This window comes from Pagrus pagrus (genome assembly GCF_965226575.1).
Source record: "Pagrus pagrus genome assembly, chromosome: 18".
Classification (NCBI taxonomy): Eukaryota; Metazoa; Chordata; class Actinopteri; order Spariformes; family Sparidae; genus Pagrus; species Pagrus pagrus.
In genome coordinates, this window is record NC_140202.1 from 28062460 (window position 1) to 28074959 (window position 12500).

Sequence of the window (12500 nt, forward strand, 5' to 3'; positions counted from 1 at the left end):
TACCAGTTCTGGTTGTCACGCACACAGCTGGAGATGGTCCGCCTTCTCGTGGGAAAACTGTTGGCTTTGGTCGGCACAAATCATCTGAAAAGTCTCTTTAAAAACACCTGGTTCTGTTGTGACAAAAACAGCTGGAAAAGTTTTGACTTCCTGTGAAAAATAGCCAGTTTTGATCACCACAAAGCTGTTTGGAAATGTTTCCAGGTTGCCTTAAAAATACCAAGGTTTGATGCCACAGTAACAGCTGGAGATGGTCCGCCTTCCTGTGAAAAATAGCTGGTTTTGGTTACCAAGAACAGTCTGGAAACGTCCCCCGGCCTACTGAAAAAACACCAGATTTTTTTGCCACAAAAAAGCCTGGAAATGTTGAACTTCCTGTAAAAAAATGGTCGACTTTGGTCGCCACAAAAACATCTAGAAATGTCCCGAGATGTCCTTAAATACACCTGGTTCAGCTGTGACAAAACCGACTGGTGTGTGTGTGTGTGTGTGTGTGTGTGTGTGTGTGTGTGTGTGTGTGTGTGTGTGATGAGACGTCTCCCAGCTGTCTCTCCTCCGTCACTCCCTCTGATGGATGGAGTTATGAATATGCAGCTGATTTCGGCTGCTGACAAATGGAGCGTCTCGCTCTCAGGAGCCGTCGCCAAGGAAAAAAAATCTACTTCCTGTGTGGGATAAGACTTTTATTTTGACGATCATGACCTACGACGATCGCAGCTTTCAAACAAATTAGATATTTCTTCTTAACGCGGCTTTAATTTGTGCCTGAACGTCCTGTTGGTCTTGTTTTTTCCTCTCGACTCGGCTCCTGACGTGTTTTGACATCTCGCTGTTTGATCGCCATGAGCTGCTTTGAGATGATTGGCAGGTTGACAGCAGCTGTGATTGGCCGACTGGTCCCGCTGAGAGAATTAATGTATTTATTTGTTTTACGCCGATTAAAATCTCTCCACTCGTGTTTCAGCCGGTGTTGGTTTTCCACTCTTTGAACTGACGTAGGCCGTCTTATCGAATCCATAACATGGACACGTGTCCTTCCCTGTTTGGAGCTGAGTGTTTTCTCTAAAAGTTAAACATATAAATGTAAAAGTTTTTGTGTATTTTGTGTGTTTCTCAGTGGAGTCGAGCAGTCCCAGCCTCCTGGCTCCTGATAACACTCTGGAGCGATCCTTCTTCGTCAGGATGAAGTCGACGCTCACGAAGAGAGGTGTGCACATCAAGTCCTCAGGATATAAGGTGAGCTGATCAACACGTCCACACCTGTAGCTCATGTAAATTTGCTGTTTTTAGCATTTTGGTGAGGCGAGGGGTGTTCAGTTGGTTGCAATGTGCATCCTCACCACTAGATGCCACTAAAATGCTGCACACTCGACCTTTTAAAGGTGCAACTAGAAGTGAATTTGGTCACAGCGGCGTCATGTTTCTGTTTTCTGTCACAGCAGGAGTGTAAATATGCAGCCGCAGCGTGACCACACACACACACACACACACACACACACACACACACACACACACACACACAAAGGATCAGTGTTAACATGCTAAACCTGCTGACTCTCCGTCACATCCTGGAGAGACAGGATTATGTGATCTGACCAGTGTGTGTGTGTGACAGGAGAATATGTTATCAGCTGCTGGCTTACAGCCTCAGTCTATCTGTCGTCAAATGAAGTGATCCATATGGAAATCTGTAATCCTACCGTGGACGAATAGGTGGGTGTGTGTGTGTGGGTGTGGGTGTGTGTGAGACTCATAGTGTGTATTTTTTTATTTTCAGGTTCAGGTGTGTGTAGTATTTCCTTATAAATATGAATTTTCTCATCCACGGTGTTCTAACTCTCTTCTAAGTGTAATAAAAACAATAATGCAACAACTTCCTCTTAAGTTTATACAGATTTATACTTTTTATTAAACTTGTTAAAAGACAAAGTAGGAAACTGAATGAGATAGAAAATTATATTTATAAAGAAATCGATACACGGAGCAGAAGAGAAAATCAACAGCAGTCGATCTCCCGCCAGTGAAACTCAACATTTTCTGCTGATGTCTGACATTGAAAGGAAGGAATCATGGTGTTTGAGCCCCACAGGAGGCTTTTATTGTGAAATATCTGCACAGGAAGTTCATTAGCAGTTGAAAAGTTGACTTTTGAGCAGAGTAAGTATGACCTGACTCTGTTGTTATGCTGATGATACTACTGTTTATATTTCTATCTTAATTTGCGTTTGATTCATATCAACAGTTTTAGTTTATTCTTGTACTATTTTTTTTAACTTTAATCATTTAAATCTGCAACACAATCACAGTTATACTCCCGTACAGTTGGGCTGTTTAAAGGATTCTCTCTAAAATATGATGAAAGTTAGAAATTCAGCCTGTCGCAACTCTGAGCTGGTAGTTTTCGATCTGCAGCCTCCAGACAGTCCAGATGATATCCGAAAAAATCATCTACTTTTTCATAAAAGCCTGAAACTTGGAGCCCTGAACATTTTCAGAGATGGAGCCATCGCAAAAACACCACGTGGCAGCCATTTTACTTTTTCCACCATGCCTGAATTATGTATTTTACTTCATATCTCCTGAACCAAACATGATAACACAGAAAAGGTGACGTCTCCCCCGATGTTGTGATGGTCAGTGATCACAGTGGTGCCATATAAAACATCATGAGATGTTCAGATTAACAGTTAATGGTGAGTTCAGGTACGCTGCGATAACGAAACTAGATAATCCAACTTTCACTTTTTCATAGAAGCATGAAACTTTGTACAGTTTTAAAATGTAAATTTTCAGATATGGCGCCATCGCAAAAATGTCGCGTGGCAGCCATTTTACTTTCCAGCCCCAAACTGTGCAACTGCACAAAGTTTCAATGTCTTTATGATAAATTGATACGCCTCAAACTCAAGGGACCTTGGTTTGACGTCGTCTTTGTGTCTGTGCATTAATGCTTGTTTTTTGTGCATTAAGAAAACCTGTGTGTGTGTGTGTGTGTGTGTGTGTGTGTGTGCGTGTGCGTGTGCGTGTGTATCCAGATCTCAGTACCAATAACATCAGGACTTTAAGTTTTGTGACCGTCTCTCCGCTCACAGCTCGAGAGGCGAGATTAAGTGGATTCACTGGACTGCTGTGTGTGTTAGTTAGAGTGTGTGTGTGTGTGTGTGTGTGTGTGTGTGTGTGTGTGTGTGTGTGTGTGTGTGGTCTCTGGTGGTTTATCCCAGAGTAATGTACTTGATTCTCTTCAAGGATGACGGCGGACAGAAAGCTGCCGTAACTTTATTGTCAAAGACAAAACATCAGAGTTTAGAGGAAGAAAAATGGATCCATTGATAACGTGACTAATTCACCAAATCAATATATGAATAGAACAGAAGCTAAAATATTTCAGAAGAAAGAAAAGTGAAAACAAATTTGAGGACAAATAATCAGAGGATGCTTTTATTTTGTTGTTTAGGCAAAATAAAATCATTATCAATGAAGTACTGCGAGTGTGTGTGTGTGTGTGTGTGTGTGTGTGTGTGTGTGTGTGTGTGTGTGTGTGTGTGTGTGTCTGTGTGTGTGTGTGGTATAGCATGTTCCACCTGGCAGACTCAGATCACATGCAAATCGCTGTGGAGACAGAGACGCACATAAATATTCATCCACACGTATGCATATATTACTACACACACACATCACTGCAACACTAACACACACACACACACACACAACACAGTGTTACAGTTAGTAGTTTTAAAGCCTCTGTGTTGCAGCAGAGACCTGAAGGAGGAGGAAGCAGCCGTTAGCGGCAGTTTACAGGATGAATATCAGTTTCATGTCTCGTGTCCAGATCAACAGGGACAAAGCTCCAACAACAGAGAACAAGTCAACCTTCAAACACGCTAAAGCCGTAAAGTAGCCGCTTGCAACAGTTAGAAACAATTTTTTTTTAAATGAAAAATGCTCAAAAACAGATGTAAAATGTCTCCAGGTCTCCCTAAAAGGTCTCTTTAAAATACACCTGGTTTTAACACCACAAAACTGCTGGAAATGTTTGCAGGTCAGTTTTGTGGCGAGAGGTATAATCAGATACTGTCCAGGTGATATGAGGCGTTGTGGACGTACCTGTGTGAAGAAACACCTCTGAACCTTTAGACTTCCTGACTGTACGTCCTCCATCCTTCCTTGTTGACCTCATATTTGTCACATGTGAAGAGAGACAGGAGAAAAAGAAAGGAAAAGAAAGTGACACTGCATTTAAAAGACAAACATTTCCCCTGCGAGCGGCAGCAGCTGATTAACATTTCTCGCAGATCCGTCGCATCCGACAGACTTTTGAAGCTTCACACGAGTTTAAAGCCCTGGATAATTACACCCTTCACTCTCCCTCTGTCTGTCATCTCCTCCTCTTCCACCTCTCCTCTTTCTTTCTTTCTTTCTTTCTTTCTCACTCGTTCACTTCATCCTAAGAGTCAGCTCAGGAGAACAAAAAAATATGAGAGAAATCCACAAAAAGTTCCCGTCGGTTCACCTTGTTTTCATCTGAACTGACCTCTGCTTCAATATTATGTGACAGTCGTGACTTCTGGATTCTTATCTAATAATAATAATATGATATAAATATAAACTCATGTCGTTCTTCCTCTGTCTGTCGTTTCTTTCCCTCTCAGGTGATCCACGTCACGGGACGTCTTCGCATCAGGATGGCTCTGACGCACAGCCGCTCGGTGCCCAATCAGATCATGGGGATGGTGGTGGTGGCTCACGCCCTCCCGCCGCCGACCATCAACGAGGTTCGCATCGACTGTCAAATGTTCGTCACCCGAGTCAACATGGACCTCAAGATCGTCTACTGCGAGAACAGGTAGAGGAGGGACGACGTCTTCATTAGAAAATATGTCTTGCAGACATTTTAAAACGAAAGTCAAAAAAGAGTTTTACTCGGATATTTATTTTTAAGATAAATTATTTTTGGAAATTATTGATAAATATATTGTATAAATAAAATAAAACAATATTAAATACAAGCTTTCAACAAAGTAAAGTATAACCATGTCAATAAAGTAATTCTCAAAAATCAACAGTTTACATGTTCAAATAGGAAATAAATAAATAAATAAATAGAAATATCAAATATAATTTTATGTCATGTTTTATTTCTTCATTTTGACTTTTGATTTTGCAGTTTTGGTCCTCCATAATTTGTTTCTCTAAAAATAAATGTACAAAAACTGGAACGACACTTTTTAAAGAGCTTCACTGAAAAACATAATTTTGTAGTCCTTATTTATTTATTTATTTATTTATTCAGTTTTGTTTTTGATTGTGGCAGTTTCAGTCCTCCATAATTTAGATCTTGTTTCATTATAATAAATATACAAACATTAGAGCAATACTGCATAAAGAGCTTCAACTAAAAAGTCATTTTATAGATATTTATTTATGTATTTTTGATTTTGCCCGTTTTTGTCCAACACAATTTAAAATTTGCTTCTATAATAATAAGTACACAAACATCAGAGCAACACTGTATAAAGAGCTTCAAACGTTTTATCGTCATTATTCCTTCTTGTTATTTGTTTCTGATGTTGGCAGTGTCGGCTCTCTGTACTAAATATCAGGTTTTTCTGAGCACTTAAACCTAAAACTCCATTTTAGCGACTGTTTCTGCATTCATGTTTCATACCTGCTGTTCAAGGAAAAAGAAAAAAAGAAAAGTTGTCTGGCTTGTCGGAGCTTCTTATTCATGAGGACGTGTGACCCAATCCTCCTGGTTTAACAGTGAAATACGTTGCTGATGGATCCGGCTGCTTCCTTCTGTCCAGATAAAGCAGATAGGCATCAGGATCTCGCTCAGGAGTTAACCGGCCGACCGCGGAGATTCATATCAGGCCAAGGGGAAAAAAAGAAACCTTCATGTTTTATTATAAAAAGAGAGGAAGGAAAAAATGATGGTAGACAGATTGCTTTTTTTGTGGGTGGAAAAAGGGACACAATGCGAGGCAGATGATGATATTCAATGCGGAGCGACAGAAAGCGAACAGACAAGCGTCGCTCCCATTACAGCCCCATTTTGAGGATGAGTTTCTAAGAGAATGAGAAAATGGGAGGATGGTTTTTTTCTAAAGAACAGAGTGTGCTGTTATCTGCCTGCCAGACATTAGTCTCCCCCCACCCGTCCTCCATCAGAATGATACCTGGGAAATTGTTCCGTCTATCCTGTGGCGAATTTGCTCAAATTAAACCTTTTAAAGCTGATGTGTGTTAGCTGTACAATAGACAGCCGGGCTTCAGTCTCTGTTTGTTGAGTTATTAGCTTTTTCTTTTTTTTTCTTCTTCTTCTTCTTCCCTGAATCTTTTAATCGTCGAGTACCAGAACTGCACAGGGACGAGTTTATATGTTTCAAAGTTTCACAATGTTTTGCAGTTCGGCGTCACAAATATGGAGACAGGAGTTCGTCCAGGACGCATCACAGTGAAACAATGTGTTATAATCTGCTCGCAACGCTGTAGTGTTGCTGTTAAAAGCACATGAATATTCATATTCACAGAAAAAAATAAAATATTGGATGAAAAAATAGAAATAATCAATGAAGTGAAATATTTGATCTTCAGTGGCTGATTATAAACAAACTAAACAAACTCTTTGTTTTCATGACTGAATCAACAAATAAAGGACAACACAATTTATACTGCTTACTTTGTTTATACGTGGCGGACCCTGCCACCTTTCTAGCTTCAAACAGTGTTCTGGGACCTTATTTTCCTTTGAGAACAGCTTGTTTATTCACAGTTTGTGTTATTACCTCATTAATATTGTAAATATTTAAATTCTGATTTTGAATTTCTTTGGCTTGCTAGCATAACATTAGCTTCCTGGCTAACAGCCGAGCAGAGAGTGGACTAAGGTTCAGCGTATTTACTGACTTGACGTGAATGTTTCCATTGAACCTTACAGGGTGTTAATTACTTTTCCAGGTGTTAGAATACAGTGATTACATTTAACTTGTTGTTGTTGTTGGGGGTGAGTTTCAGGTAATTTGTACAAAAAAGACAGAAAAGCTCTACATCATATTTCTTCAGAAAATCTTTAAAAAAAACGTACATTTTCTAATATTTGCGTTCTTATTATAACAAAGTTTACACGTTGTGTCTCGGAGCATTAACGATAATGTACTTGATATTAAACTAAATGATCTTCTGTGTCTCAGGATCAGCGACTACATGGACCTGACTCCGGTGGACATCGTGGGGAAGAGGTGCTACCAGTTCATTCATGCTGAAGACGTGGAGGGAATCAGACAGAGTCACCTGGACTGTGAGTACACCTGACTACATACTCTACACTGATTGGACGATAACGTCCACTCATTGATCCTTACAGGTGACTGCTCACAGAAACAGCAGTTGGTGTTGTGCTTGTTCTGGCGCCGGCTCACCTTTACGCCACCTTTGTTTGTCCTCACGGTTGCAGAACCAAAACAAATGAGGTGAATTTATTTTCTATGTCAGTTGTCAGAGACGGTTAGAAGGACGGCAACAACGACATTGTGAGTTAAAGTTTTTTGGTCTAAATCCCGTCACATGATCACCGCTAGTAAACTCTCTCTGCCGAGGACGGACGCTGTTTTCCAGGCGGACAGACGGGATGAAGCCACAACCTGCTACCAGATCACTGTTTGGTCCTGTAACGTTGCTTTGTGGGTTGAAGTGTGAGAGGTTTCTCTTTTATTTGATGAGTGAAGGATCTGTTTTGTTGTCAGACTGTGAACGCCATGAGAACATCACACTCCTGTCGAGACGTCGATTGGCCTCTGTTGCGACCTCTGCTGGCCGATCAGAGGAGGAACGAAACTGCCCCTTCATTCCACCTTTTGTAACAGTCGTACAGACGGCGAAGCGGAATAACAGCGCAACTGAATCTGCTGATGAGGACGATGTGATTTTCCTGAGAAGAAACTACTTAAGTTTTGACAAACATCAAATTTATTTTTCAAGGATAAACAGCTGTTTTATAATCACGTCGTCTTGCAGTCCGTAGTTTTTACTCTTGATATCGATTTGAAGTTGTTTGATCGATAGACTGTCAGAAAATGGTGACAAATGTCCAAGATGACGTCCTCAGATGTCTCGTTTTGTCCGCAACCCAAAGATATTCAGTTTATGGACGACTTCTTCCCCCTCTGGCATCTACAGCAGCAGTCTTTCTAGATTTAAACTTAGTTAAAGTTTCCACTTAGACAATCCTCTCTCTTGTGTATCTCTGAAAAGTTTCCTTGCTGCAGCAACTCTACAGTCTTATTACCCTTGTCAGGAGGCATAATACACTCCGCCTCACGCACACACAGAGGCAGAGGTTCGGTGTCCCTGTTTAGTGGCTGTCTGGATGATTTGCGGCGTGCTGTTTGTTGCTGCAGTCAGATCTTTACTGTGGTGGTAAAAGCTGAGGAGGCGTTCAGAGCTGCACAGCGTTTCACGGCGTGTCGGAGGCAGTGAAGGCGTTTGGGCGGAACGCCAAATAATAACAACCACACAGCAAGGACAACACGGCTGATGGGAGTCAAACCGCAGACAGAGGTTACAGGCAGATCCTATCAGATACTTTCTGCTGCAGTCAGACTCAGGCAGCAGTGTGAGACTCTATAGTTTTATCTGCATTCACATTAAACATTATCATGTATTTACAGTGTGTGTGACCCAAACTTTACCGACGTTCAAGGCCTCTAAATGATTCTCTTGTCTTTTTTTCAGTAGACCTGATAGTCAGATAGTCGCTCCTGGTTTGAGAAGCGGCTTTAAACAAACCGAGACAATAAACCTGCTCTCTATTACAGACTGAACTCCTGGGATGTAAAGACGGGTTAAATGACGTCAGTAACAACGTGTTTATGAGAATCAACAGTCCTCACATTGTTTCCTCCAGGAGAAGTTCAGATACTTGTGTAAAAACAGACTCTGGTAAAAGTACTGATTCAACTTCTACTCCAGTAAAAGTAATAGAGTACAGGCTCTGACATGTACTCAGAGTATCAGAGTAAAAAGTCTCCCTGTAAAGGCCATTTGTGGTCAAAGCTAACGGAAGCTCACGTCATATTAATATATGACCGTTTGCAGTGAATCTTTAATGCAAATATCAGACACATAATACGTCTTCCTGTGCGTTTCATTGGACAAACAGACGGGAGGGGAGGGACAGACGCCGGTGTTTTAGATTAACTCTGTTAGCGTTAACCAGCAGACAGCTGCTCGAGGGATAAACACCCGGAGTTGAGGAGAGCACAGAGTTTGTTTTTGTCATAACGAGCCACGAGTCTCCTTTCTGACTGCTGATTGGAGGGAAATGTACTTTACTTCATGAGTGTACAGAGAAGAGATGAGAAAAGAAAAGACAGTGCAAGCTAACAGAAAGAAACGGAGTCTCTGGTGAGTGCCAACTTAAGTCAGAGACAAAACTGAGCTAACTGTCCTGCAGCTAATGTACAAGGTAATCTGTCTGTTTGGGGCAAATAGACCTGAGGTCAAACTCACAAGAATAACCTGAGGCATAATTCACTTAGCTTGTTAGCCTTTGCTAGCTTGGTAGCTTCCAGCTAGGTGGGCTTGTTTAACTAACTGGGCTTGCTTCAGCTCCACCCATGCTTTTTTGACCTGGGAGTGAGGTGAAGTCGTGTCCTGCCAAGAGGCGACGGCCGTTACAACTGCTTTATTTTATGCTCTTGCTCTTCATATTTCAGTGCGACTTTATTTGACCATTTTACACTCGAGCCTGTACCCAAACATTGGCACTATTTGATAAATAAAATAAATCTCTCTCCACCTGCCTGCAGACCTCCTGGAGTCACCATAACTCATGACAAAACTAAAACATGTCACACACCTCACCAGAAAAAAAGAAAAAGCATGAAGCTCCCTCAAACTTTTTCAATTACCTTCTCCAAAACTTCCTGAGCTCTGAACATCCAGAGTGGCAATCAGGAAGTGACTCTACGGCGGCCCGGCGGGGTCAGACGGAACAAGGAGGGGGGAGGTTAGGATGTGTAAAACATGAAAAAAAGGGAAGTGAAATACGGAGGGAGATTATTCCTCCGTGGCTGCTGCGAGGATGGGAGGTCAGGGAGGCGAGCCGGCAGCCAGCGGTTTAAATGACTTGGTTTTAGTCGAGCGTAGTCTAATACAGCACCTTCAGTCACCTCGGCTGCTCGTTTTATTCTTCCTCTTTCAAAATTAATTTCCTCTCTGAAAGGGGGGCTTTCAGAAATGGATGGCTACGGGGCGGTGGAGGTGCGCCGTGTCTTTTCTCTCTCCGTTCTCCCCGTCAAACGGAGCGCAGGCAGATTGTTCTGAAATCTGCCTTTCTTTGGGCAGTTTAATTCGGTGGCTTTATGAACTCGCCGCTGATTGTGTGGGAGCTGATTTCAGAGCAGCCGTCTAATGATTCCCGACTGTTTCAGCAAAACGTGCCGAAGCTTCCCGCCTAATTGGATGGTGACGGGTCCGGTTTGGGTGTTGTCAGTGATGGCAGTGTTGGAAAAAGTACCCGAGAAAAAAAGTCATACTTGAGTAAAAGTAAAGATATCTTGTATTACTTTGGTAAACATGAAAGTCAACCTTGACATCGTACTTGAAGTAAGTCTTAAAGTATCTGATATTAAATGTACTTAATTATCAAAAGTAAAAGTAAATTATACAGAACATGCTTGGCACCATTATTTACAGGACGTCGTAGTTCATTAGTGTGGATGCTCGCATTGTTATCGGGGCGACCATTTTGTCCCTCCCACCGTGGATACATGGCAACCCGTCACCAGAGTAAATGTTAGTGAGTAAAGTACGTTTCTGCAAAACCACAGATGAGTTCAAACTGAACGTTTCTTTGTTGAAACTTTACGTTTGTTTAGGTTGAATTTTATATTTCTCTCTTCTCACAAGAACCACTTGGTTAGGGATAGAAAAACATCGTGGTTTGGATCAAAATCCATCAGTGTGGATGCACAAACCTTCTCGTTATTATCCAAAAGAGGATGCGTGGAGCGATTGCAAGGAAACCACGTGAAGAGAAAGGAAGCGAGGGAATGAAATGTAAAAATGGTATTGAGATTTTCCAACATGCCAGATTCTTCTGCGAGGTATTTAAACGTCATGACATTTAGCTGAGAGTCTTTCAGGACGGTTGCTCTCATGTATCTTGGAGACGACTGACGATAACGACTTGCAGTTCTAGCGACGACTGAAGAGCGATCATATCAAACAAGAAACTTGTGAACTTGCTCTGTAACCTCGACCAGCACACTCAGAGGTTCATCAGTCTGATCTCAGGACTTTTTGAGGCCCAGAAACCAAAATTGGAAACAGCTTCTTGTGGTCAACCTGCAGGAAAAGTTCCCAAAATATTTACTAAAGCAGTGATTGAAACAGATTATAGTATTTTCGTTGCTCTGTCTGATTGCACATTTTAGGTTCGAGTCCAAAAAGCCCTGTTGTTATCAAAGGAAGCTGAGTGTTGTTGTGTCTTTGTGTTGTTGTGTTGTTGTGGAGCAGCTGCAGGTTTTTTAGGTGAGAAAAAGACTTTGTGCAGAACAGCAGCAGCTCGCAGCCTCAGATTTTTTAGAGGGATTTATTTCCACGTCTGCTGTCGGTTCTCCCGCTGCTGCAGGAGTCGGATAGTTAGGGAATCGATCAAGGTGTATTTTAGAGGGATAGCCTGTTCTCTCAACAGGGATCTAAATTTTAAAAGGCTTCTTTTTAAGTGGAGGACGAGGCGTGATCCCTCTCTGTGAAAAGGCGTCACTCTCTAAGTCTCTATCATTACCTGCTGACAGCCGGTCTTAGCTCGGGTCAGATCTCAAAGTCAATCTGTCCTCGTTTCCACCGCGAGAACAGAAAGAGAAAGAGAGCGAGATGGAGGGGGAACGAGTGATTTGTAGGCAGAGAAAGAGGGAAAAACAGAGAAATACTTGGCACAGGGGATGAAGAGAGAGAGTCGTCTTCTCTCAAAGAGGGAGAGGAATGGGAATGAGTGATTCGCAGACAGAAGAGAGGACAAAAATGCTCATTTTCTCAAGGAGAGACAAGTAAAGAGGAAGACGTTTCACTTGTCTTCTTTATAAGAAAGGAAAAAAGGCAGGAGTAAGAAAGGGGAACGTATAGAAGAGAAAATCACATGCAGTGTTGGGTGGAGAAAGCTGGTGTTAAAAAGAAACTGAGAAAAAGGAGGAGATGGCTTCAAGTAAGGAGAGGATATGTGAGCATGAAGGAAAGAACGAGGTTCTCGTGGTTTTATAGAAATAAAGAAAGTATCTTCAAAAGAATTGAGTAGAAATCTGAGTTGATCTCAGAAAAACAAGATGGATTAAAGAGAGATGTTGTCTTCTCATCTGCTGCAGCGTTAAAGAGAATGAAATAAAAACAGATTTGCAGAGAAAACAGGAAAGAGTGCAAGATAACCTCTAATTTTCACAATAAAAGCATCAGATTGTGTTAAACATCAGTCAGGAGAAAAACAATGGAGGCAAAGTTAGCAA

At 41.6% G+C, this 12500-nt stretch overlaps 1 protein-coding gene across 4 annotated transcripts in view; it reads left to right on the forward strand.

Moving 5' to 3' along the window:
• npas3 (neuronal PAS domain protein 3) overlaps positions 1–12500 on the forward strand; it is a 255037-nt gene that overhangs the window by 228511 nt on the left and 14026 nt on the right. For all 4 annotated transcript variants that reach the window (XM_084380744.1, XM_084380745.1, XM_084380747.1 and 1 more), the window contains 3 exons: positions 1118–1236; positions 4650–4843; positions 7191–7297. In XM_084380744.1, coding sequence (XP_084236870.1) covers positions 1118–1236; positions 4650–4843; positions 7191–7297 — 420 coding nt within the window. The remainder of the gene's footprint in view (positions 1–1117; positions 1237–4649; positions 4844–7190; positions 7298–12500) is intronic.